The following is a 27,410-nucleotide window of genomic DNA, read 5'->3' as shown; positions in this document are numbered from 1 at the left end:
GGGAGAGGGCGCAACATGTTTTTAAAAAGCATTAGCCCAAGGTCAGTCTTAGAAGCACAGCTATGGGAGTAAGTCCAAGCCTCTTCTCTGCCGTTTTAAAATATTGCTTTCTATGATAATTGTACCCATATAGCAGCAAACTAAATAAAATATAGAGGACGGGAAAGCATACAAAGGTGACATTTCCAATTGAAGTGGCATAGGAGCCTTTTGATAGCCATGAAAAAATAGTTTTAGCAGGCATGAATGTGTGAAACCTTAGAGATATATATTTGAATATATTGGAAAAATAATCAAATCCCATTGAATGATGGAGTTTTTTCGACCATTATCCATTTTTACTCTGCAACCCAAAGTCAGATTTTGGACCTGAAGGTCTCTTATTGGTTGGCCACAGCTTCAGGAAAAACATTGTATTTGCCATTACAAGACGAGGGATCTCAGTCCTGGGGAAAAAAAAAACGTGAGACCAAGGGACTAGTGTATAATGCTTGGATCAGTTATGAAATCCATTACGCTGTCTTAAATTCTTCTTTGTACCATTTCCTTTTGTTAATGTGTTCACCTCATATCAAACAACGTTTTCCCCCTAGCAAAAAGTTTTGAGTCCATTTACATTTTTGAATATACTAATGGTCGTACCTTACTGTGATTGAACCATATCAGTCATACTTTATGTCCGTCGCTTCCTGTAATGACCAAGTTTGCTCACCTCTTTCAACTGCCCATGGTTTGGGTGAGAGAGTACTTTAAGGAATGGCACAGGGAAGAACTGGAGAAAGTGTAATGGAGATTACCATAAGCAATCCAAGCCTTACCTCTTTCTTCTTTGTTCCTCGTCCAATTCCTTACTCTTAAGGGTATATTCAAGACAAAGGTTGTACGAAAAATAAATGAAAATGCACACAAGACATCAGAAATCTAATGAATGGCCTGACGGAATATAAACAATTGTTGGAAATGAAAACAAAATAACATATTACTTAAGATTATCCTAGCTTCAGTACTAATTGACAAACTGCCAAACACTGTTGATTTGAAACTATTAAACAATAGCGATCCAAAAGATTTGAAGGTGAAGCCCTTGGGGCTGCCATGCATACATCCTGCAATGGGATCCCAGTTGCTGATGTCCATGAGGCTGAAAACCCAGTGTCAGCTTCCCTTGAACAAATGGGGAAAGGAGAACTTTAGTTCTTTCGTAAACGTTAATAATGATAGAACACACCCATCTGCTAAGAGTAGATGTTGCTAGTTCATCCTTTTACTTGACCCTAAAAGTGTCTCACACTTTCTAATAGTGGATGTATGTTTAAATACAGTATAAGAGCACTTTGTATATCTAAACCCTTTAATTGGCCATATTCTGTACCCTCAGGGACACCTGGAATAACCACCATCTGCTGTAGGCGAAATAATGATAAAACATTGGGTTAAGAATGGCCCACGTTTCAAAAGCGAAGAATTTGGCAGAACCTTTAAAGATCCCAAATCTTCCAAACATTCAAGGATAGACTACTTGTTGTTAGATTATACTTTATATGATCAAGTGGAGTCAGTGGCTCACTGTCCAGCTATACTGTCAGATCATTCCCCGGTATGTTTAAACTTAAAATGTCATGAAAAGCTCTGTCAGAGAAGATGGACCCTAGAGAGAGCTATATTGTTAGATGACGGGTTTGTATCAGAATTGGCAGATAAGACTGCCAGGTTTTTCACATTTAATAATGATTGTGCTAGTCTTTCCATAGGATGGGGTGTGTATAAGGCATACTTAAGTATGTGTAATGATTAGAAGGAGGCGTGAAATCCAAAGCCAAGAAGAGTTCCTTCAAGACAGAATTAAGATAAAAGAGACGGAGCTCCAAGGTGCCTCAATGAAAGAGCCATCTAGGATACCTGCTTTGCAGTCAGAATTGGAGGGCATGCCAGAAGAGTATGAAAGTCAGCTGGCTAGTAAAATTCATGACAGTTGGAGAGCTAATAAACTGTAGCCTCTCTCATATGGTGAACACTGTAGCTTCCTTTTAGCTTGGAAAGATAGAGCAGATAAAACCAGGAATACAATTTGTGTGTTGGTTGATTCGGAAACAGATCAGTCCTTATGTATGAATAAGGAGATTAGAGGAGAAGCCGGAAATAAATGAGCAGTCTGTATAAAGAGGATATATATATCCAGGAAATGAGAAGATAAATACCTGGCTATTGAATATGGATTTACCAAGGCTATCAAGGGCACAAGTCAAAACCCTGAGCCTAGAGATTACAGAGCAAGAAATAAAGACTTAGATTGCAAAAATAAAAGGTGGTAAGGCTGCAAGCCCGGATGGACTTCCGTCTGAGTTATTTAAGGCAATCTTGGGGAAACTAATTCCTGTAATTAACGTGTTGTTTAATGCTATAAATTTGAAAGGGGAGAAAGCCCCGTCTTCTAGGTCAGAGGCTACTATAATGTTAGTCCTGAAACCAGATAAAGATGCCCCCAAAATAGAATCATACAGACCAATATCTCTGCTAAACTTAGATTACAAGATTTTCTCAGGTAGATTGACTTCCAGGATGGCAGGAGTAATCAGGAGAGTCATACATCTGGATTAGAGGGGTTTTGTTCCAAGACGGCAGCTGAACGAGCATACTTATTTGTTGATTCGTGCCATGTATATGGTGGCCGCCCAGAAATCTCCACTAACGGTAGTGGCACTGGATGCGGCCAGAGTCTTTGACAAGGTTCATTGGGATTATCTCTGGGATGTTTTCACGAGTTTTGGGCTCCCCATAGCATGATAAGGACAATACAACTTTTGTACAAGGCCCCAGCTGCCAGAGTTCTTGTAAATGGTGAATTATCAGACTGTTTCCAGATTACTAGGGGCACAAGACAAAGGGTGTCCTCTTTACCCTCTCCTTTTCAATCTTTCTGTCATACCTTTTGCCCATCAGATTAGATTAGATTCTTCTATTGCCCCATTCAGAATTGCTGAGTTGGAGGTCAAACTAGCATTGTATACGGACAATATATTACTATTTACAAATAACCCACATTTTGCAATATCTAGAGTATGCATGCGGGCTGAAGATTTGGGGAAAATATCAGGATATCTGGTTAATGATGGCACAACTAAGGTTATGTCATGGGCAAAACTGCAGATGAGGTATTTTGGAATCGAAATAGTTCAGAAGCTTGAAGATATTCCTCTTGTTAACTTAAAAAAAGTAAGCCACACAATAGAGAAACTCCTGGGGAGCTGGAGCACTTTGCCACTAACAATCTATGGTAGAGTTAATTTGGTCAAGATGATCATCCTCCCTAAAGTAACTTTTCTGTTAAATTCTATACCCCTTACATTTTCAAAAGAGTCTAGTGGTAAATTGCAGGAGAAAATCAGTAGCTGCATATGGGCATCAAAAGGGATTAGAGTAGCATTAAAGAAACCGAGGAGAAATTTGGCAGCGGGTGGTCAGGCTATGCCATATTTTCAGATTTATTGCCATGCATTCTAATTTAAAAACATTTGGATGCCGCCTAACAAACCAAATTGCTCTTCAACGGGTAGAATATATGGGGGGGATGCTAACTGGCCTAGGGGAGAGTAATTTCTTGTATAAAGATGGAGATCCAAAATAGTTTTAAAAAGTTAGACTGAAGGTTTTAGGGGCAGCACTAAGAACTTGGGTTTTTCAGAAATAATTTCAGCATTTCATATTACACGTCTTTATCCCCAATCTACGACTCTCCTCATACACCAGAATGTTTGGAGGACCAGTTAAGCCTCCCTTTAAGACAAGCAGGTGTGAACTATTGGGTAGACGTGAAAGTTGGCTCTAGATTAGTACAATGGCAAGATTTGGTACTACGTACCAAGAGTCAGCTTACAAGATTCAAGTACTATCAGCTACAATCGTGGTGAGCAACTCGGGAGTGGTCAGAAGAGGGGAAGGACAAATGGGTTGAACGTGTACTGAATGTTGGTCCATTAAAAAAGGAGGTGATGATATGGTACTGGGACTTTCTTTAGGCCCATCCAAGAAATACCCTGATTTATCCTCGATATGGAAAGATGACATTATAGAGGGAGACATAAAGCAACTGTGGCAAATATCTTTTAACACATTATACTCTGTGGTGAAAGCAGTGCTACTTAAGAGAAACTATTTGTTTACGATCCACTGGGCCTAATGGACCCCGAGTAAGCTGTCAAAGGTGACTGGTCAAGACATTGGATATCCGAAATGCAATGCTTTACAGGCAGACCATATGCACATGTTTAATCAATGTTCAGCTTTGGCCTCCTATTGGGACACCGTGAGTAAGCTCATCAGTGATATAACAGGACATCATATGTAGGTAAGAGAACAGCTTGTGTTCTTTGGGAAAGGTCCTGATCTGTCTATACTCTGCTAAGGTGAGGCTTGTCTTCTATCTGGTTTTATTGGCGAGGAGAGAGAGATGTAGGCTTTGGAAGTCAGCTGACCCGCCTCTTTTCAAAGATCTTTACAAAAACATTAACTTAATAAGCCAGATGGACATAGCTTGTGATCCCTGGAGCTAAGAGAGGGTTTGGAAATATTGCAATATTCTTTGGCGAGGTACGTTCCCATTTGCTGAGGGAATCTATGCTGGTTAGTAAGCAATGGTTTGATAAGCACTAATTAAAAAAAAAGTACTAAGCTGCAATGTTAATTGTATATTTTCCTAACAGAAAACTGAATAAACACATTTTTTTTAAAAGATCATTTTCCACATTGAATTTTTGTGAATTAGATAGCTGTAATTGAAGGCCTGATTGAGTCAATGAGAAAAGAAAAGATCATCTGCATAGGCCTTTTAGCTTATTGGTTTACCACCGGGCATTGGAGTCAGTGCCTCCAGGTGATTTAAATATTATGAGAGCTCTGCAGTGTACAATGGAAAACAGAAGCAGCGCTAAAATCCAGCTAGGTTTAGTCCATTTAATGTTGGAGAATCTGCAGATAGGGCATGTTTTGTCAGCTTAAACTTAAGCCAAGTATTGTCATGAAAAGATATTAAAAAATGTAAAATAGTATGATTGAATTCACGTTTGGCCAATTTCTACCAAAGCTTTTTCCGATCGGCCTTGTCAAATGCTGATGAATAGCCAAAGTAACATACATATAAGCTAGTATTCCTTTTTAAAGGTATATTTATCAAAACTTTTAAGGCAATGATGTTATCAACAGTAACATAAGAATATTGTTAAACGTTTTCCTTCAGCCTCTAAAAGAGTAATGAGACGATAATTATTCGAGTCTAGGTTTGAAGCTTTTTGTGCAGAGGATGTACTTTACTTGAAGATGGGTAAGACACCCCATTCCAAAACCTTTTAAAATAAATCATAAAGTGAACCACCGCTTAAAGGAGGATCTGCTTTTCCCACATTAATTGATATACCAGTAGAGATTGCCTCTCTGGAGGGATGTGATTCTTTTTTAACACCACTATTTCAGAATCACTTATTGGAATACTTGTTTTGTGCGGTGATGTGTTAGTTGAATTATATATAATTTCCTTAGGAGGTATTTCATCCAGATTTGCCAGTTCTGATAACAAGCTTGAATCTTTCAGTGAACTGAAAGAAGTGCACTTTCTGGGCAAATCACTTTGTATCTTTTTGATCAAGCTCTCAGACTCGCCAGGTATTTGCAACTGAACTAAAATGAAATGAAAAAGGGATTTCTAAGGCATAACTATACCCAAAGGTGTCAAGGTGCTATGACCATCCAGAAACATGAGCACAACATGGGGAGTCAAAGTAATCGGAACAGGGGGCTAATTTGAAAAAAGCCTTGTTTTCAGATGTTTATGAAAAGCCAGAAGCTTTTCAGAACCAGCAATGTGAATGGGTAAGATGTTCCAAAGTTTGACTACAACAGAGAAAAAAGAGTGCCCTTCCCCTCTGGCTCTGAGAATCTTGAGCACCATCACCTTCCTCCTGTAGGTGAAACAGAGCGGCCTATTGGGCATATGCCACTGAAAAATGGACTAGAAAAACCTCGGACCCATTTTATGCAATGTCATAAAGGTCATGCATAAAACTTTAAAATTCATGCCAACTGTGGATCGATGACAAAATGGTGTCCGTGTCTCAGTCAAAATTGAACACAAATCAAGGTACACTATTCATTAAAGGTGTTGTAGTGAATTCATGTAGTGAAGAAAGGGGGGGATATTATGCACCTGGAATGTTAGAAATAGATGAGATAGGTACTATGGGTACAATTGTTGAGTAATCAATTGTGGGTGAGTCGACTGGCAACACTTGTCGATGAGATGAACCACCTCTGACTGCAGTCTGCGATAAAAACTTGCTACTTTATGTTTATCTCCTGATTACGAAGCCTTGGATGTGAGGCGGACAAAAGTTCCGGAATTAATGGAGTTATGATTATATCCTCCGCAACATTCATTGATGATTTGAGTGACATTGCATTTATCTGGTTAAGTTTTCCCACAGGGGTCTTTTGTGATTAGGTTTTAATTTTGGGAGTAGTTGAAGGGTAGTTCAACATAAAGGAGCTTTCAAGTGAGATTGCTGGCAAGCCACCACTGGTGGAAAATGTAAGTGAGCCAACCAGTAACCTGCTGACCAGCCACACCCAGATCAACAGCAAGGTTGAAGTTAAAAACCAGTGCCACCCTGAAGCCATTCCAACGCTCCCCTATCACACGATGGCCTCAACCACAACTCCGACCCCCCCCCCATTCTCAAGTGAATGCCAGCTATATGTGCTATTCACAACTGCCCCAACCACACCTTACATATGCCCAATGTACGTTTGTATGGATGCTTTGTCTCGTTGCGCCATCCATTTCCTAGCCAAGATACAGCCAGTATACCAAGTCTGAGTCCAAGCCCTCCGAGGACCTCACAGTGGTCTCACTGAAGGGGAGGCAGGGGGATACGTGAAAGAGCCCCTTAGTGGACCGACTCCTTTGTCACTTCCTGGGCACTCCTTCAGCACCCTCTGGGCACCTTCTTGCCTCACATCCTCAATGTGTTTCGGAAAGCTGGCAATCTCCTAAGAGGTTAAGAGGCACTGTGAAGGCATGGCAAGGCACATACAAACCACGACCAGAGGGGGGCAAGTAGGCAGAAGCTAAAAGGAAGCACAAAGATATTGCGGAGGGGTGGAGACTAGATTCAGGTCCAGGTGGGCCAAATGAGGAGATCTCCAAGGCCTCCAAGGCCTCAAGTAACAAGTAACTTGAGAAAGCTGAATTAATGACCTTCTCCATGCCTTGAGCATTACAGTGTGACAACTGGCAGTCAATCTGGAGCTGGGAACCCTGCAAAACACAATCAAAGATGATGGGTGTAATGCTTACAAAAGTCACCAAATCCAATAGCTCAGGCCGTATTTCAGTCCACCTTTTTTTTTTACATGATGATCCACTCTATACAGTGAGCAACTACATAGAAATCAGGCGTGGTATTGCACCAAAAGGAAACGTTCAACCCAAGCTAACAGACCAGGTCCCATCTGAACAGAAACACAATCAGATGCTACGTCATGGCAGCTGCCGAAGGCAGGATGACAGCAATAGAAAATGTTTGAAAAATATTTGACTAGCATGATAGAATGCACATATGCAACTGCATACTTGCAGCTTTTGCATGAAAAAGTAATGCACAATTCACATGTTTTACCCCAGAGTAGACAGAGGTGCATCAATTTCTATTGCAGTAGGTGCAGTGCCAACTGGACGCAGGTATGTGAAGAGCCTGCTGCACTCCAATTTCATTGTTTTGGAGCCAAAGTCACCCATCCTGAGCCACGGAGTATGAGTTGGCAATTTGTGGTGGAGGTAGTCTTCAACTGTCCTAAAAATGTGTGTGCTTGTGAAGAGAATCTGCCTTGCAGGTAAAGATGGGACTTCACAAATACCTTCTTTAACTTGCACTTATCTTGCCTTATTTTCTTTAAACGTATTGTACCAATGAGCTCCTACTAGGTTCCCTGTAACCTCCATGAGGGGATGCTGCGGCTGGAATTTATTATACCAGCCGGTAGCTCCCTTGAGATAATGGAGATCCCCCTGTAATGGCAATAACATACTGACCCAGTAGTACGGGGTCAAGTTCTGCATGGTTTTCCACCTTCCTTCTCTTGACCATGTGCAAAGAACTCGTGTTGTATGCAGCAAACTGGTTTTGCCAAATAGAGTTCCTGATCTTGCGCTGCATGGCACTAGCTTTGGTGTCAATGAACCAGGGCGTCAGGGTAAGCAGTCCAGACCCTGACAACAGGATAGGCATTTGGTGCTGTTCGGGCTCCTGGATCATCATTACTGCTGCTGTAGAGGGAACAAGGGGTGTAGGAACTGTCAGTCTCAGGGGATTTTTTTTTTTTTTTTTTAAAACCTTTATTTATATCAGTCTGGAACACAGCTATTCAGCCGACATCCAGGAGGTTCGGCAGCCAATTAAGCAACACATGAAAGCGTCCATAGCTCTAGTACAGGAAAAAAAACAAAGGTTCCGTTTTTTAGACAACCTAAAATAAATAACACAAGCAAGGCAGTATACACAATAAACTCGTGCCAGTTCCCGATGGGGGCGCGGCCCCATTCCCAAAATCAGGACAAAGCCACCGGTCGGGTGGATGAGGGAGAAGCAGAGGCGCTAACATTCTAGCATATAGTCATCATGAAAATCCCAAGTTGGAAGTGAAGCTAGGGGGAAAGTTGCTCCTCTAACGGTTCAGTGGCCGGGGGCAGACATATATCACCCCTATACTGGTTCCATCGTCCCCATATCTTGTGCCATTTCTTAGGCCGCCCCCGGGCACTATACACCGTTTTCTCCCTAAACATGCTCCAGTCCATATTATCCATCCATGCATCCATAGCGGGAGGTCTCTGAGAGCCCCACAGTCGCGCAATATCACGCTTCGCCACCATATTTCCTAGGGTCACCCATTGAGTCTGCGCCACGTCATAGTCAGTAGGACCCCAGACATTCAGAAGACAGCGCCGTGCCTCTGGCAGCAGTGCAATACCCGTGACCTCCTGCATCACTACATGAATTTGCTTCCAGAACTCCGCGATCACACCACATTCCCATATGATATGTAGAAAGGTGCCCACCATCCCACAGCCCCTCTTACATAAACCATCCTCGGAGAAACCCATATGAATCAGTCGGGGCCCTGTGACGTAGACTCTATGAAGTATCTTAAGCTGGACCAGCCTTAGTCGTGCGGGGATCGCGACCTCCTTAGGAGAGGAGATGGCGTACTGCCAGTCCTCATCATCCAATTCAAGGCTGTCCCTAGTCCACTGATCCCGCACCCCTAGGAGGAGGTCAGTCCGGACATTAACGAGCTTCTTATAAATTAAGGAGATTGTACTCTCCGGCATATGGCCATCCAGGATCCGATCTTCCAAGGGAGAGGACTCAGGCACCGTCTCCCCCTCGACGAGGACGGACCGCAGAGCATGGCGTACCTGTGCATACCGGAAATATTCCGTACCCTCCAGAGTGTACTCCGTCCGTAGCTCGTCAAACGATTTAACTCGCCCCTTAGCCAGCAGATCCCCCACCCTGGATATCCCGATCAGATCCCATTTCTCGAATCCCTTCGTGTGCCAAAGTTTCCCCAACATATCGGAGTCAAACAGCGGAGTGGCGAGGGTGAGCCTATCCTTCCAACCCAGCGAGTTCGTAACCGCCTTCCACACGTGCACCGCCACCTTGGTTGGCCCCGTGAGGGACCCATCCGTTGACCTGGAGTAGAGTGCTCTAAAGTAATTACCCCCGCGCAGCAACCACCGGTCCATAGCGAAGCCGGGGCTCAGCGCCGGACCGTAGACTCCGTGGTTGATCGCACTCAACTGAGAGGCCCAATAGTATCTTCTGATGTCAGGAAGCGCGATACCCCCATCGTACCACGGAAGGGTCAGCTTTGCTATAGCTATACGCGGACGGCCATCCCACAGCAACGAGCGCTGGAGGCTCTCAACCTCCCGAAAATAGCTGGCCGGGACCAGCTCCAGGGTATTCTGCAGGGCATAGAGAAAACGGGGAAGAGACATCATTTTGAACAGCGCGGCACGGCCAAGGAGGGAAAGCGGCAGCCGCCGCCAGCCCGCCACATCCCGCCGCAGGCGTGTCAACGGAGGGAGCAGGTTTCTCTCATATCGAACAGTTGGATCGGTGGAGATATAGATCCCCAGATACAAGAAACCCTCCCGGGCAATCTGGATCGAGCAATTCCGCGGGAGAACAGGGACGTCTCCACTCAGGGCATACAGATACGACTTCCCCCAGTTAATGGTGAGACCCGAGTTCCTACCAAAAGAAGTCAAAATGTCACAGACAACTATGAGAGACTTCCTGGGTGAAGTGAGGTATAGCAGAATGTCGTCAGCATAAAGGGAAATGCGGTCCTCATGATCTGGTGACCATCGGATCCCCCTTACATCTGGGTGCCATCGTATCCAGGCCGCCAGCGGTTCAAGAGCAAGAGCAAACAACAACGGCGACAGGGGACAACCCTGCCTGGTGCCCCTCCCCAGCTCGAACGAACGGGACGCCCTACCATTGACCGCGACTTTAGCCAGGGGTCCTTCATACAGTAGTCTCACCCAGCCAACAAAGCCAGGTCCAAAGCCGAATTTTGCAAGTGCGGCCCACAGATATGCCCACTCTACCGTGTCGAAAGCCATCGTGGCGTCAAGTGCTGCCACAATGGTCGGCTCCCGCAGCGTCCCCGTCCTTGCGAGCACGCCGTGGATGCGCCTAAGGTTCAACGCAGTGTTACGGTGCGGGATGAAACCAGATTGGTCCGGGTGGATCAGGTCCCCGATCACCCTGATCAAACGGTTGGCCAGGATTTTAGCGAGGATTTTCGGCTCGGCATTAAGTAGCGAGATCGGCCTATATGAGCGGCACTTATTCCTGGGCTTGCCATCTTTATGTATGACCACAATTGTCGCCAGGCGTTGGTCGAATGGAAGGCATCCCGTCTCCCGCGCCTCCACAAACATAGCTCGCAGATATGGAGCGATCTTGTCCGGCCGGAGTTTATAGAACTCAATTGGCAGGCCATTCGGGCCCGAGGCCTTGCCCGGGCGCAGTGAACGGATAGCACCCGCGACTTCGTCAGCTGTGATGTCACCATCTAGATCTTCCCTGTCTATGTCAGAGAGGCAAGGCAGAGCAAGATCGCGCAGAAGTTAACACGAGTCCTCCACCGGCCTGTCCGACACAGAGGTATAGACCGTGCGGAAATAATCTGCGAAGCACTGGACTATGCCATCCGGCTCAGTGACAATAACGCCACCCTCTGTTACTAGGTCCGGCACCACACGATTGACCCGCTCCTTTTTATCCAGCCACGCTATTAATTTCCCAGCCTTGTCCCCGACGTCGTACAGTCGCCCCTGCTGCTCCCTACTCAAGGCTTTGGCCGCATTCGTCACCAGGGCCTTATACTCCGACTGCTTAAGGCTCAATTTATGCAGCGCTGCTGCCGTGACCTCCTCCTCCAAAACCAACTCTAGAGCCGCCATCTCCGCCTCGATCTGAGCGACCTCCGCATCCCGCCGACGTTTGGCTGCCGCTATCAAGGAGAGGGCCTCTCCTCTCAGCACAGTTTTAAACGCTTCCCACAAAGACACCGCAGACGTGACCGAGCCTAGATTTTCCTGGAAATAGCGATCGACCGCCTTCAACACCGCACTACGAGTCTTAGGGTCACGGAGATACCAGGGGTTAATCGGAGCCACCCTGCCCCCCACTCCTCTACCAACATCCATACAGATCCACACCGGCGAATGGTCAGAAATACCCCTAGCCATGTGCCTAGCCTCGGACACAAAGGAGGAATGTGCGGCCAAGGTAAGCACATAGTCAATTCTAGAGAGACTGCCATGCGCCCCGGAGTGGAAAGTGTACTGCCGCTGTGTGGGATGCAGCAGTCTCCAACAATCAACCAGACCAAGGGTATCGACAAAGTCTGGAAGCCATTTCTGCGCCCCCCCAGAGCTTCTTGGCGGGTGTCTGTCAAGCAATCCGGAGCCAACCGCATTAAAGTCACCACCCACCACCAACATTCCCTCTGGGAGATCCAACAGAGCCCTCCCCAGGTCCGCAAATGTGGAGGGCTGCAGCGCAGGAGGGACATAAACCGACACAAGGACCAGCGTCCTGCCCTCCCACCTCCCCGCCACAGCCGCAAATCGTCCCCTATCATCAACAGTAGTGGAGTCAACCTCAAACGGCAGCGAGGCCCTGACAAGTATTCCAGCCCCTCTAGAGCCCGAGGAAAACCCCGAGTGTGCGACAAATTTGTAGCCCTTCCTGTTGAGTGCGTAGCACGTGTTACCTATCAAGTGTGTCTCTTGCAATAAGACTATATCAGGGGAGCATCGCTTCAGAAATTGCAGGACAATCCCTCGCTTAATACGATCCCCCAAGCCGTTAACATTCCAACTGAGTATCTTTAAGCCCCTACCCCCCATCCCGAAATGTAAGGAGACCTCCACCCCCCCGTAGAACCGCACTCGAGCTACAGAAGCTTGCATCACTACGCCTTGCAAAACAAAAAACAACAACAACCACTTCAACAACCCAAATCCACCCCCCACCCTGCACCCCTGCGTAAGCTCAAAAGCCCCCCCAACTTGCAGTGTGCCTGTCGCCCCATTCAAAGACTAATCTACAAAAAGAACCCCAGAGGAGGAAAAAGCTCCCTTCCTACCCCCGCCACCCCTCGGGCTACCACCCTCCCGGAGGAACCGAAGACTGTGAGTCACTGTCCTGAACAAAATCAAAGTGATCTAGCACCCAAGTCCTCGCTCATTGTTCATCACGGCCACCTTCTGCTCCACCGGCATGTTCCCCGCTAGTCCGTCGTTGGGGCAATGTGTCCAGCCAGTCTCCGACCATGTCCGGTGATTCAAAAAAGAAAGTCCGCTCTTCATACACCACACGCAACCTGGCCGGGAAGAGCATGGCGTACTTCAGTCCCATCTCTCTTAGCCTTCTCTTGACCGCCAGGAAGCTTTGCCGTTGCTTCTGCACCATCTGGGTAAAGTCCGGATAAAAACTCACTGTGTGAAAAGTCATCGGGCCGGACACTCGTGATGCTTGTAGAATGGCGTCGCGGTCCCTGAAATTAAAGATCCTGGCGACAATCGGTCTCGGAGGGGCCCCCACCTTGGGCCTCCCACCAGGGACTCTGTGGGCCCGTTCAACAGTAAAGAACTTACTGAGGCCTTTGGGCGCCAGATGGTTCACCACCAAGTCCTCCACGAACAGGTCCACCGACTGTTCCTCCGAGTTTTCCGGGACCCCAATAATGCGCACGTTATTGCGCCGTGCCCGGCCTTCAAACTCCTCCAGCCGTCGGGCAAAGTGGTCATTTGCGGTCCTCAAGGTACGGACTTCCAGCTGCAGGTCAGAGACATCTCCCATGAGGCCAGAGGTTTTAAGGTCCAAGGACTGAACCCGCTCATTAGTTTTCCCCAGGTCTGCCCGAATCAAGTTGACGTCAATCGAGATTGTGTCCACTTTATGTGCCAGGGTCTCAAATTGCTGCCCGATAGAGGACTGCATCCCCTCGATGGCCCCCATGATATCCTGCAAGGTTAGTTCCGTGGCGGGGGGCAAACCGTCTTTCAAGGCTGCCAGTGTCCGTCCCGATCCGCCCGGAGACCCCTTCTGCTGGGCATAGCGGTCCATGTTGTTGGTTTGGGTGTATCCTCCCCGCCTGGTATTCTTGGGCTTCTGTTTTTCGGCTTCCGATTTGGTCGACATCGTGATCTGCCGCGGAAACAGTCTCCTTGCCCATCCAGAGAAGACGACCATGCAACAAGTGACCGGCGCGACTCACTCCCAGGCCAGGGCGCGATGAAGACAGGAAAGCGAAAGCGAAAGCGAAAGTGATGACACCGTCCTCCCGACGGCTCGCCCCTCACACGGCCGCTGTTGTTCAATTAGTGCTCGGGCACTGTGCCAGCGCAAGCCCCGGGCATCTTCCGGGGAGTAGGCCGCAAGCTTCCATGTAGCACAACTTCGGCCTCCGGTGAGCGATTTCAGTCCGGACAGCGACTATCACCTCAGCAACGGCTCGCCTCCAATATTCCGGGTGTTAAAAACAGGATGCTGCACAGGATATTTGCCGGAGGGAGCGAGGGTCTCGGGAACTCTGAGCTCACGCGGCCATCTTGATCACGCGCTAGGCTCCTCCAGTCTGGGGAATTTGGCCTCATCCACTGCAGCACACCTTGAGTGCTGTATTATTGTCCCGGTTGAAATGGGCTCCAGTTTTCCTCCCAGACAGGGATAGGTTGTCTGTGAGGAGAAGTTAGAGTCATTTGTTGGCAGATCTAATCTTCCAAACACTACTCAAAACACAGTGCAAACCAGAACCTGGTCCACACTGGCCACCTTGGCAATGGCCTTCTGTAGGTGCTAGCACAGGAAGGGAGAGCACGCTGATGCTGTGGAGTGGGGTGAGAGAGAGGAACCAGTCATGTGAGGCTGGTGCAAGTGAAGAAGCGGAACTGAGACTGAGGCTGGGAGTGTAGTGAGGGAAAGTTAGGTGGAAACTGCGGCAAAGGACAGGGGGAGTGGGGACTGCAGGGTAAGGATGCAGTTTGGGGAAGCAGATTGAGGCTCTAGGAGGGGATTTCAAGCTCTAAGGACCAAGGGTGTATTGACTGGTGCAGCTGCCTGAGTGCCGGCATGGTGGAAACACACTTGCACCAGTGATGTGGCTGCAGGCTCACACAGTACCAGCTTGTAAGGAACATAGGTCGTTTTTGAAAAGTTAGTGGCTTGAAAATCAAATGAAAAATTATGCACATTCATTGCAATGCATTGACATTTCACTGTGCATGCTGAGTCCATGGATTGCAATGGAACAACTTATTAGGCACACTAACACATCTATTTACCAATCAAATGTTGTGGCGAGAAAGATGAACACGTACGGGAAACATTAGTAGTACTTCTTAAAGGTATTATTCTATTGATCACATTGCAGTTGCAGTAATGCCTACCGACAGCTGCGCGTTGAAGTGAGACCTAAACACTAATAGAATCCTCCAAAAGCAAAAAATAGCACAAGTTAATATTTATTATAGTATTACGTATTATAGTGTGCTATTTAAAAGGTACGTAAATAATAAAAATGCATTTTGTTTTTTGCATTGACTTCTAAGTCTTCATTATGTGTTTAATGAGGACCACATTCATAGTTTTCTTTCAATTAACGATCACTGCTACAATGTTCTTGGCAGTTAAAGTCAGACGTATTGACTCAGCCAATGCTTGTTTTCTGGATTGACAGATATTTGCATTACTTCAATTGTACTATCCTCCAAACTGTGAGCAAAGATTACATTCCACAAAAGAATAAATCAAGTACATTCCAATTGCTCACCATTAATTTATCATCAGAGAACCCAACGGCAACATACCCGCCACCAGGCGAGCCGCTCATTTCAAATGTGAATCCACCTCCGCTTGCAGGTGAGATGGACACAAAAATGCAAGTTGCACTTGTACTGGGATCACAGCCTGCAGGATTGCTGAAACAAGTTTTCTGTTTGCCACAAAGGTCAATCGAAATCTAAAACCAGAATCAATATATAAACAGGTTAGCTCCCAGGTGGTGACTGTTGACGGTTAAATGCCACAATTTATAAGAATCAGAACCTGTTTTCTCAGATTCTTACCATGACTAACTAAGGCTCAACAGACACGAGGATGCTTTTGAACCATGTCTCTCCCTGCATGGGCATTCACATCAATTGTATACCCACACACCCTTCACCCATATGCCCTGCACGCCGATGGGTCTTTGGCAGCACAAAATGGCGACAGACTGAATGTATGGATTAATCCCAGCTACCAGTAATGACACTGAGCTGCTTTCCATTCCTTTAGCTAATCTTTGGATTTCAAGACAGAGACCAACTTTGTGCTACTCAGACATGATCCACATCAAAAGGGATAGTGCAGTGCCATGATACGTCCTGGCTGAAAAGTACATGCAATCATGGACTCCCATTGACACCCATTTGTAACTCATACTCAATCACTGCAACACTTTTGGGGCGCACACTGAACGAATTACATTGTCAAACAGCTTTTTACTAGTACATTAGACTGATTTTATAAACTTCTTCACCGGTCAGTTGTTTACTCTCGGTTGTCAAATAATCTAATTGCTATTCTTTGGATACATTGTCTTCAATCAGCTTTTCTACCACACCCATCAGTGTATTTTTTCATTGGTGTGCACATACTACATAAATGTTTCTTTAAAATCTCTGTTGTTCATATTACCTTCTCTGGGTTGTTTTTAAGTTTGTCATTATGTACTACATTTCTTGAATGTTAAAATAGTAAATTTAAAATGTGGTGCCTGCTTAGTGCCTTTCGCATTTTACTTGGGAGAGATCTAACATTCAGCAATATATAAAATGAATGGGGAAGCATTTATTTACAAGCTAACTAAAGTAAAAGAAAAGAAGCAAATATGGTATGCTGCTGCACATAGCTTTAGAAACATTATTTTTTTTACGGCATCTTGCAACAAACGTTTCAAAATAGGACATTCTCTTAAACAATGCAAAAAAAGTGTATTTCATTAACATGTAGACGTGTATTTCATTAACATGTAGACGTTTTACCCTAGTACATCAGATTATATTGTTTCATTGAGAAGTATTTGGTTTTTTAACCCCTTCGCTGCAAGGCCTCCCCCACCCCCCGTGCTAAGCCTTTTTTGGCTATTTGGGGTAGTTCACGCTTAGGCCCCTGTAACGTTTTGACCACATAAGGTATCCACACCAAATGTGCGTCCTTTTCTCCCAACATCATGGGGATTCTAAAGGTACCCGGGGTTTGTGGATTCCCTGGAGGTGACCCAGAAATTAGCCAAAATACAGCAAAAAAAATTGGGGGGGGGGGGTGTGATGGGAAAAAAAGTGCTGCAAATGAAAGAGTCTGTTTTTTCCCTGAAAATGGTATCAACAAAGGGTTTGGGGGCTGAAATCACCATTTTAACAACTTTTAGGGACTTTTTGGGGTATACACCAACACTTTTTACACAGTTTTGGCATTTTACTGGGACAAAGCCTATTTTTTGCTATTTGTTGTGCTTTCAACCTTGTTCCAGTTAATGATAGAAATGGGTATGAAAGCAATAATGGATCCTGAAAACTATACATTTGAAAAAAGTAGACAAAAATCTGAATTCAGCAAGGGGTCATTTGTGTAGATTCTTCAAGGTTTTTTTTATAGAAACTAACAGTTGAATATAGGAAAAATTGAAAATTAGTTGATAAAAACAGCCATTTGTGTCAACGTTTTCACCTGTAACTTATTCTAATTATGACATCTGTTTGAAAGCAATATACCGCTGCATCCGCAGGGCCTTTCTGGTTGTGGGGATATATAGGACTTGTAGGTTCACCAAGAACCTGACGAACCCAGAGCCAATAACTATTATGTACCGGGTATGTAGTAATTATTTTGGGAGAATATATACATGGAAAAATTGGTATGAAAGACACCTATGTATTTCTGAAATCGGAACAACATTTAGAGTTTAGAAACAATAGATATTTGCACATTTCCAAAATTGTGAGGACCCATACTAGCATAAGAATTATAGCATATTTTTCAAAGTGACTTCTTTTTTACACATTGTCTTTCATTTGGAAGGCAGAAATGCATCAAAAGTCAATCGGTATAAACAGTTGCTCTACAATTCTGTTACCCTAAGTCTCCCGATAAAAATGGTACCTCACTTGTGTGGGTAGGCCTAGTGCCCGCAATGGGAAATGGCCCAAAACGCAACGTGGACACACCACATTTTCACAGTGAAAACGGACCCTTTGTTTGCAAAGTGCCTAGCTATAAATTTTGAACCCTAGCTCTGACGGCACCTGGGGAAACCTAGCAAAGCTATACATTTTTTTAAACTAGACACCCAGGGAAATCCAGGATGGGGTGACTTGTCTGGCTCTCACCAGGTTCCTATACCCAGAATCCCTTGCAAACCTCAAAAGTAGTAAAAAAAACCAACCACATTTTCCTCATATTTCTGTGGTGTAAAGTCCTGGAATCTACGTGGATCCACAAAATTCCACTCACCCCGCATTTCACAAAGTCTTCGGAGAAAAATGGTACCTCACTTGTGTGGGTAGGCCTAGTGCCCGCGACAGGAAACGGCACACAATGCAACGTGGACACACCACATTTTCACAGTGATAACAGACCCTTTTTTTGCAGAGTGCCTAGCTGTGGATTTTGAATCCTAGCTCTGCTGACACTTAGAGAAACCAAGCAAACCTATACATTTTTGAAAACTAGACACCACAAAATGTGAGGAAAATTTATTTTTTTGACAAAGTTTGAGGTTTGGTAGGGATTCTGGGTAACAGAACCTGGTGAGAGGCACACAAGTCACCCCATCCTGGATTCCCCGTGGTGTCTAGTTTTAAAAAATGTACAGGCTTTCTGCCAACCTGGTAGGATATCGAGGTGGGGGGGTTGGCCCGATATGCCCCCAAGAGGGCAGCCCCCACCCCCACGCATAAAAAAAGCCAGTATAATTGCTGGTGCCTAAAGGGCTTTCTTCCCCCTCTGGGGGCAGATCAGGCAAAAAGACTGGCATTTTTTGGGGAGGTGTGGGCATTGGCATGCCCATTTTGGGCTGATCTCACCCCTGAATGTAAAAAAAAAAACTTCCTGAGGCCTAGTGGGCTTTCAGCCCCCCCAGGTGGGGCAGATAAGGGGCTATTGCCCCAATATGCCTCCGGGGAGGTGCGAAAAAACTGGTAATTGTTTTTGGGGTGGGGACATTATCATGCCCATTCTGGGCAGCCCCACCCCTACATTATAAAAAAAAATCACTGGTGCCTAGTGGGCCTTCTGCCCCCAACCCCCAGTGGCAGATCAGGGGCTACTGCCCCTATCTGCCCCCCGGGGGGAAGAAAGACTGGAATTTCACTGAGGGTGGGGGCTTTGTCATGCCCCCATCTCCCATCTGCCCCCTGGGGGGTCAGAAAGACTGACATTTCTCTTGGGGGGTGGGGGCATTGCCATGCCCTTTTTGGGCAGCCCCCACCCCAACATCAATAAATAAAAATCCTTGGTTTCTAGTGGTCTTGCTGCCCCCCGTTGGGGGTGGATTGGGGGCTACGGCCCCCATCTCCCATCTGCCCCCTGGGGGAGAAGAAAGACTGACATTTCTCTTGGGGGTGGGGGCATTGCAATGACCTTTTTGGGCAGTCCCTACCCCAACGTCAATAAACAAGAAGTTCCTGGTTTCTAGTGGGCTTTCTGCCCCCCCGGGTGGCAGATTGGGGGCTACTGCACCATCTCCCCCCGGGGGGGGCAGAAAGACTTATGCCCCAAAAAATATGGGGGGGAGCAAAGGCCCTTGCCCAAGGGGTGGCTCACCCCCTCCCTGGTGCTAGTGGGTGGATCCCTGGTTGGGGATCGCCCTCCTGGGGTGGGAAGGGTACCATTGGAAAGGAGAGATTATCCCCTTTCCAACAATACCTCTCTCGAATGTTTTGGTGCTTGGGGGGCTGAGATAGCCCCAAGAGCACTGAAACTGAAACTAAGTTTCAGTTTTGTTTTCAGTCTAATAACGACAGCGCGCCATGCGCACGATCATCATTAAATTGAAAATGAGGGAAGGGCCTCGAGAGGTTGGGGAAGCTCTTCCCCACCTACTGAGGCCCCCCCAAAAAATGGAAATCCCTCTGCTGTTTGCAGCAGAGGGATTTCGTGCCCATTTCCTCATGACAGAATGGTTCCGTCATGAGCACAGGAGCACTGGTCCTCATGACGGAACCATTCTGTCATGAGCACCGAAGGGGTTAAAGCAATAGTTTTTAAAAATCAACAAGGAAACATTCATGCCTACCCCCACCCTACAACAATGCCCATAGTGAACTTAAAGTCAAGACAGTTGTCATGTTGAATCCTCTGGGTGTCCTGGGTTATTATTATATATGAATATCATAATAGTTTCTTCAATGAAACACAAGATAATTTTTTATACATATCCTCAACACATGCATTTCAAGGTGCTCTTACATATGATAATGAGGAAAAAGGAGGCAATGTGAAATAAAACAATTGCCAAGGATCACACAATTTAACTAGGCGGGGAAGCTGGGATTGATTCTAGGTTTTCCGGTTCCACATTGTGCAATTCTATTTAATTCCAATCAATAATAAAGTTTCTTCTTTTTTACACTTGACTCTCCCAGGGTAGTGCTAGCAAGTAGATAAGACTCACCCTAAGGTGCCGTAGAGGTATAGCGATTCAAATATAGCATAACACAGTACTGTCAAAGCTATGACTCTTCTAGAGACTAGGGGCGTAATTTAGAGGTCAGTATGAAACTAAATATTCAAAATAGCTCCATGACTCACTGACTACATCATGTACATGCATCGCTTCACCAATGCCAACCTTGCCTCTCCCCATCACACCATCTCCAGCAAAGCCTCACTCCCACCCTGCTGGCATCAACGCCGCCCTCAGGCACACCGGAGACCATACTTTGTGGCCCCTGGGAAAATGTTTGAGAGTACCCATGGTATACAGACGTCACAGAACATTTGGGGGATGCTTTGCACAACATGACTGCAGAGCTTCTGAAATTCCCATGGGGTCTTAACATTCCAACCAATAGAAAATATTTTAATGGCAATGTTAATAATTGATATTGACGGTTGCTGGTGGAAGTGTGAACAAGGTTTAAGAAAGTACATTGCTCAGTAACACCTATGAAAACCTAACAACATTTAAAGCGAGCAAAGGGCTTAGGGTTTCTCAAAAAATATATTTTGAGAAAATAAATACATGTGGTCCTATTAAACAACATGTGTTCAGTTAAAGCTGGATAGTATTTGAATATACATTTGAAGGAGTTTTCTGCATGGACATTTTGGCATAATTTGTGGAATACAGAAAATTATTGGTTTCAATCAAACTATTTAGTAGGCTTAGCAATCACTCCACAGTACCACTGAATGCAATTGTAGGTATGCATGTGAAAGTTGGTGCGGCAAATCCAGTTACAAATAAACAGAGCGAATATTAAAGGTGCACATAACACTACAAGATATAGAAGGGGAAGGACAACTAGCAAGGCATTCAACAGCTTTGACCAATTTAGATGCCAAGAATCAAGGGGCAGCAGGGGTTACAAGGCAATCTATGGGTCATGTGGCAGAAGAGTGTCGAGGGAGTCCTGGTAAGGAACTCAAGGCAAGGGATCAAGGATACAGCAATGACATGTCACTATTCAGATGGGATCAAGACCTACTGAGTACACAAGAAAAGAGTTGCTTGAAAAGTAAGTATTAGTCTGTGCTGGAAAATGGGTTACTGTTTAAGGGGAAGCAGATAACACAATATCTATCAGGGTGAAACTCAGCAAACCCCAAATTAACCCGTGGTTACCCCTCTGGTAGCTTGGCACAAATAGCAGCCAGGTTTGTCTTAGAGGCAATGTCTAAGTATTCATGTAGCACTTCAAACAGTAATAAAGTGAAAACACAACACAAGAAAAATCCCACACCAAATTAGACAAATAGAGTAAAATGTAATAAATTATTTGAGAACAAAACAACAAACATACAGGAAGGAAACTGGATATATGCAATTTCAAAGTGTTGAGTAAAAATAGTGCCTAGAACTGCAAAGTGTGGGCCAGCTGCAGGGACAAAGTTAGGCCTGCTGAACAAAAGTACCCTAAATCGAGGTTCAGGAGCGATGGGAAGTCCCATGTCGAGGATGCATTGCACAGCAGAGACAACGCAATGTCCTTGCGTGGAGATACGTCACACAGCAGCAGGGGATATGGAAAACAGCAGCAGTTCTGAGAAGATGAGTTGGTGATGCGATGTAATGTACTGCCTGGAGATGCATTGTGCAGTGGCAGCTCTAAGGGGCTGTGCGCTGTGATGCGGAGTCCTGCATCTGGGATGCGTCGTGCAGCGGTTCTGATGCAGAGTCTTGCGCGGTGCTGCTTTACGCTCTGTCAGTTCTGCTGGGACCACAGATAAGCTGCACCTTCAGTCTGACTTCCAAGGGTCCAAGACTGGGGTGGCACCGCTTGGGAGGACAGGATTCACGGATGCCAGAGTCCAGGTACTGGGTTCAAGATTGCTGTTGGAGCCTGTTCTGTCTATGAGGCTCTGATCAGGAAGCCAGCCAACTGGCTCTGGAATCTCTCTGGTGGTCCTTGGTTCAAGATGCAGGTCCAGTCCTTCACTCATGCAGCAGGGCAGCAGAGTAGGAGTCCTTCTTGCAGCGCATCACATCAGTCCTTCTGAGTCTTCCACTGGTTCAAAGGTGTACTGAAGAGTTGGATTCAAAAGTATACTCAAGAGTTTGGTCTGAGGATCCAATATTTATACGTGGTGCCCACTTTGAAGAAGGAGAAGGTTCTGGATGTTTCCACACCCAGAGGTGCTTGGAATTTCTTGCAGCCCTGGCCACAAATTGCCTGGGGTCACAGAAGACTAGTGTCAAACCCTTTGGTCCCAAATTGCCTGGGGTCACAAAAGACTAGTGGCAACCCCTTTGTGAGTGTGCTCAAGTAGAACATTTTGTGATGTGCAAGTGTGGTATGTGGCAGCTCCTCCCCCTTATAAAGTCAGAGATGGCCCATCCTGCCAACACCCATGCTCCTTTGTCTCACTCTCTGAGAGAAATATACAAAAACCAACTGCCAGCTACACTGAGTAATGTATCTGAGGAAACAGGCTGCAGACACCAAATGGTTAGGACAGGAAAATGCTAATTTTCTAAAAGTGGCATTTTAAAAGTTGCAAATTAAAATTTGACTTAACCAGTAAAGAAGATTTCTAAAAACATTATCTAATACACCAAACTTGACCTTCCTACATACTCCCAATTAAACGTTATCACTTATTAAATGTAATAAGTTAACCCAATGTTATACTAGGGGAAAGACAGACCTTGCTGTAGTGAAAAACTAATTTAAGAGTTTTTTACTACCAGGGAATGTAAAGCTTGAAAGTATGTGTCCAGCTTTTTACACTGCACCCTGCCATCTGGACAGTTTAAGGTCTACCCTAGAGGCTATTGAAGTGTATTAAAAAAGAAGGTTTAGATCTGGTCAGATGTTTATCTTGCCAGGTTGAAATTGGGGTTTACATCTTCACACACAAGCTGCATTTTTAGATCTGAGACATGTTTTTTTTTGGTGATCATTTTTTATTGAGACAACATTTTTACAACAAGGGAACAATGCAATCGAGGTTGTGGTAAGCAACCAAAAATGGTACATTAAAATAAATAATAGTGGGGGGATTCAAGGGGGATTGGTCGGGGAGGGCAGGTGGGTCAGGAGGGAGGGAAAGAAGGGGTAGTTAGCTTTGGAGGGGTATGCATCGTCATCAGAGTCTGTCCTACCAGTCTTTTGCCCTGGCGGTGTGCGCCTGTCCCTGGGCGGCGGTCTCAGTGTGGAGAACGACAAGCAATCCTCCTTGCAGCATCGGTGTAAGACATGTTTAAAAGGCTACTTAGGTAGGTGGCACAATAAGTGCTGCAGGCCTATTAGTACCATTTAATTTCTAGGCCCTGAGTTCATGTAGTACCATGCTACTATGAGCTTACAAGCAAATTAAATGCGCCAATTGGGTGTATGCCAATTCTACCATGTTTAAAGAACAGAGCACAGGCACTTTAGCACTGGTAAGCAGTGGTAAAGTGTGCAGAATCTTAAAAGCCAACAAAAACAGGTTCAGAAAAACAGGATGGTGAAGGTACAATATTTGAAGATGACACTGCATAGAGGGCCAAGTCCAGCAGTCTCTTTAATGAAGTGGATGAGGAATGGTGATTGGAGCTTTTGACTGGGTTTGAGTTCCAGTTCTTCTGAGTGCAGCAAGAAAAGACCAGGTGTCTGGCTGTTTTTTCCTTCATTTCCTGGATTCCAAACGGATCGACTGTGCACCTTGCAAAGTCCTATCGACATGTTGTTTTGGTCACCAAGTATGATGGGATTAGCTCCATTGTTTGCGTTGGATTCCTGAGAATTAATATTGATGAGCATGAGTTTGTGGGTATGTTCAGTGTGTTTTGCTAGTGCTGGTGACTAAAATGATTGTAAGGTTCAGATTGTTAGTGTGAAGCACTGGTATTTAAGTTGTGGTTGGTTTATGTGGGAAATGGTTGCGATGCCATGTTAGGTGGAGCAGATGCACTTTGTAAGTATAATGATGAGCCATGCTGCGTAAGGGGTGAGATGAATGGGTCCTCAACCTTAGGGTAGATTAAGGATGTTTTCTGTTTGGTTCCATAAATACCTAAGTAGAGACTGTATGTGTGAGTTAGCTGTGGCTCAGAAGAAATAGGCTGATCAGAAATAGCTTATGGCTGAACTCCTCCTGTTAAGGATAATTTGTGGGGTCACAGTACTCTGCCAAGGTGCAATATTCTCTGGGGCATTCTGTGGTGAATAGAATTTTCAAGGGTCTGGAACAGCAAGAAAAGTCAGGCATTCTCCTGATTAGCCCAGGGACTGGGTCACATGACATTTGTTGGCCACATTATTTTCTTGGATGACTAATATCTGGTTCACTGGGGATTGTCTTCTTCAGGTGCAGCATGATCCAATGACCATTGGAAAATTACTCTATTATTTGTCATTCGCCTACAAGCACAAGAGAACATCTAACAACACCTGAAATAGGTTAATCTCTAAAACTTTCTATGACACTCAGACTTCCTTTCTAACTCCCAGTCTCCCTGACACGCACATTTCCCTTCTGTCTCTAGTCTTTTTGTGCTGATATGTGTTTAAATGTGGGCATCATATCTTAAGTTTAAAAGCAGAAGCTGACTACGGGCACTATTGAAATAATCCAAGCATCTTGCACTTTCATCACCTTTGGCATCATTTGTACAATCTATGCTGTAAAATAGGAGGACTATGATTGACTACCAAAGCTGTGCAAAGTTTTTGACCCTCAATTATACGCTCTCAGCCAATACCTCTAGCTTCAAAAACTTTTATGAGATACTTGAAAGAACATTTTTCTGTGGGATCAACTTGTGTGGTTAGTGAGGCTAGTTCACTTTGTCTACTGACTCAGTCGAAGGCCTGTACCTCCTTAATGAAATTGACCAAATTTGCAGACATCGACTATCATCTACTGTCCTTAATAGCTTTCTATGTTCATTTAATTTTAAGTCTTCAGCGCTATATCCATGGGCCTGTAGTTTATTATTTTCTTTTTCTGTTTTTGATATAATTTTTTTCCCTTGAGTCCTTGACTACAATTTCATTGTTTACAGAACTTTCTTTATCTATATATTGTATCCCACCTTGTTAACTGTGTTAGCAATGTACCTCACAATCAACTTTCTTTATCATATAACACAAAAAGAATTCTCAGCTGTTAAGCAACGTTCTAGTTCTAATGCATTTGAATATAAAATTTCACAATCACAAGTTCGTTCTGATAAGTTAGCCATGTTTGTTATTGCTAAGATCCATGGTATTAAAGATGGCATCACATTTGGCTGGGACCAAACTTGAGAGATAATTCAGTTTATACAAATTTGTATTAAACAGCTGACTTGTGTTTAGTCATTTTCAAGGGACTGTAAGCTCTAGGCAAGAACGCTTCCTTCTGACACCCTGAAATCCTGGGCATGGAACCCATTTAGTCTATGGTCATAGGTTCCTGTGTACCAGAGCTTCCACTCAGTAAGTAAAGTATGCCCAGATAGGTGGGAAGCCTGAAACACACAGCATATGAAATAGTTTTAGTCTCTCTTTCCACTTCCATCCTTGTTGTTTTTATTTGGCACTTAACAGAGTGCTCAGTCAGGGTCGGACAAGAACAGAAAATAATCCTGAGCACCAAACTAAAAGTGGCCCCATAAGTGAAACAGAGAGCTAAAAAAAAGTGGTGCACATTTGCAAATACAGCAGTTTTGAACTTGTAAATACACATTTCGAGTTTTTTTAAAGGTATGGGAGGATGCATGCATTTGGGCTTTCTACAGGTAATGTCTGTTGCTATTTCAGGTAAATCAACAATGAAAACTGGTCTATCAGACAGGCCTACAAGCTTTCACAAAAAACAGTCCACACACTGACTGACTTATTAGACCAGCCCTTCTGGCACTGCCTGATTGCCCTATTGACCATTCTATCACTGTGCACAAATGCCCATTTTGACAGTAGAATTGGCATTCCATAGATACCTTTCTAAAGTTCATGAGGATTCTATCAGAGACCAGAGTTTGAGCAAGTTTGTAGAGATGTGACCTGTCCAATATAAAATAGGGAGTGGTGGGTGTCATATGTAAATGGTAGTGGTTCTGTAGGGTGAAGCCAAAAGGCTGTACAAATGTGTATGCATCCTAACATTCGATACGTGTGCCTATTAGTGGCATCTGGTGGTGGGTGTTTCTTGTGGTTGGTTCATTGCATATCAGGACAGTACTGGGTAAATGGCCTAGTTTGTATAAACGATGGCTCAGGACCAATATTTATTTTTAGAAAAACAAGAGCAACCCATATGTCCATGAGATCTGGGTATGAAACATTAACTTCCAACAATTGTCCACATGGAACTTATTTATAGAGATGATTTTCTATTTTCACAAGGAAAATTATTGTTTAAAATTAAACAAATGCAGGGGGAGGCTAGACTGGAGAGCCGGAGATCACTTCAAGCCACAAAACAATTACAGGGGTCTATGCGCAAGGTCAACAAGCTGTGCTCTGAGACGGCAGTAAGGGTCTCCCACATGGAGGAAAGAACAGTTGGTCTAGAGGAGGATGTTGTTAAGCTACAGGCCTTCAAGGAACCACAGGAAAAGAAATCATTGGATTTCTCTTGGAAGCTGGAAGACTTTGAAAATAGGCAGCGCAGAAACAATGTACGGTTATTGGGCCTTGCCGAAAACGTTGAAGGTGAAAATATACTGGCCTTTGTTGTTTCCCTGTTAAGGGGCGCTTTTCCGGATATCGCTCAATGGAACTGGGACATGGAGGTGCAGCGGGCACACCGCTTTCCAATGTTCCAGAAGAAAGCCACTGGGCTCGGGCAAGGGGAGCGACCCAGAGCGATTTGATTATATATTGGGAATTTTCTCCTCAGACAGGCCATAATCGACAGAGCAAGGCCTGATTCTAAAAGGACTTATGAGGGGCATTCTTTCTTCGCTCGTACCGATTACTGCCACGCCACGGTCAAGCGGAGGTGGAGACTACGGCAGCTGATAACACCATTTCAGGGGATGGACTGGGAGACATTTTTGTTGTTCCCTGTTCGGCTCAAGGTTATCTTAAGTGGGACGGTCTGGATGTTTCTTTCAGAAATTAAGGCACAAGTGTATTTGACAGAATTGAAGGA

At 45.0% G+C, this 27,410-nt stretch overlaps 1 protein-coding gene across 2 annotated transcripts in view; it reads right to left on the bottom strand.

The window, feature by feature from the left end:
* LOC146834490 (ferric reductase 1-like) overlaps window positions 1-27,410 on the bottom strand; it is a 439,656-nt gene that overhangs the window by 221,181 nt on the left and 191,065 nt on the right. For both annotated transcript variants that reach the window (XR_014960631.1, XM_085601878.1), the window contains exon 8: window positions 15,412-15,600. Coding sequence is in view for 1 of the 2 variants with exons in the window: in XM_085601878.1 (XP_085458004.1) it covers window positions 15,412-15,600 (189 nt within the window). In the remaining variant the exon portion in view is untranslated. The remainder of the gene's footprint in view (window positions 1-15,411; window positions 15,601-27,410) is intronic.

Source organism: Triturus cristatus, chromosome 4_2 (genome assembly GCF_964204655.1).
Source record: "Triturus cristatus chromosome 4_2, aTriCri1.1, whole genome shotgun sequence".
In the NCBI taxonomy this organism is placed as follows: Eukaryota; Metazoa; Chordata; class Amphibia; order Caudata; family Salamandridae; genus Triturus; species Triturus cristatus.
The sequence above is the reverse complement of the archived record's forward strand: the minus strand, read 5'-3'. Positions and strand labels throughout refer to the sequence as shown.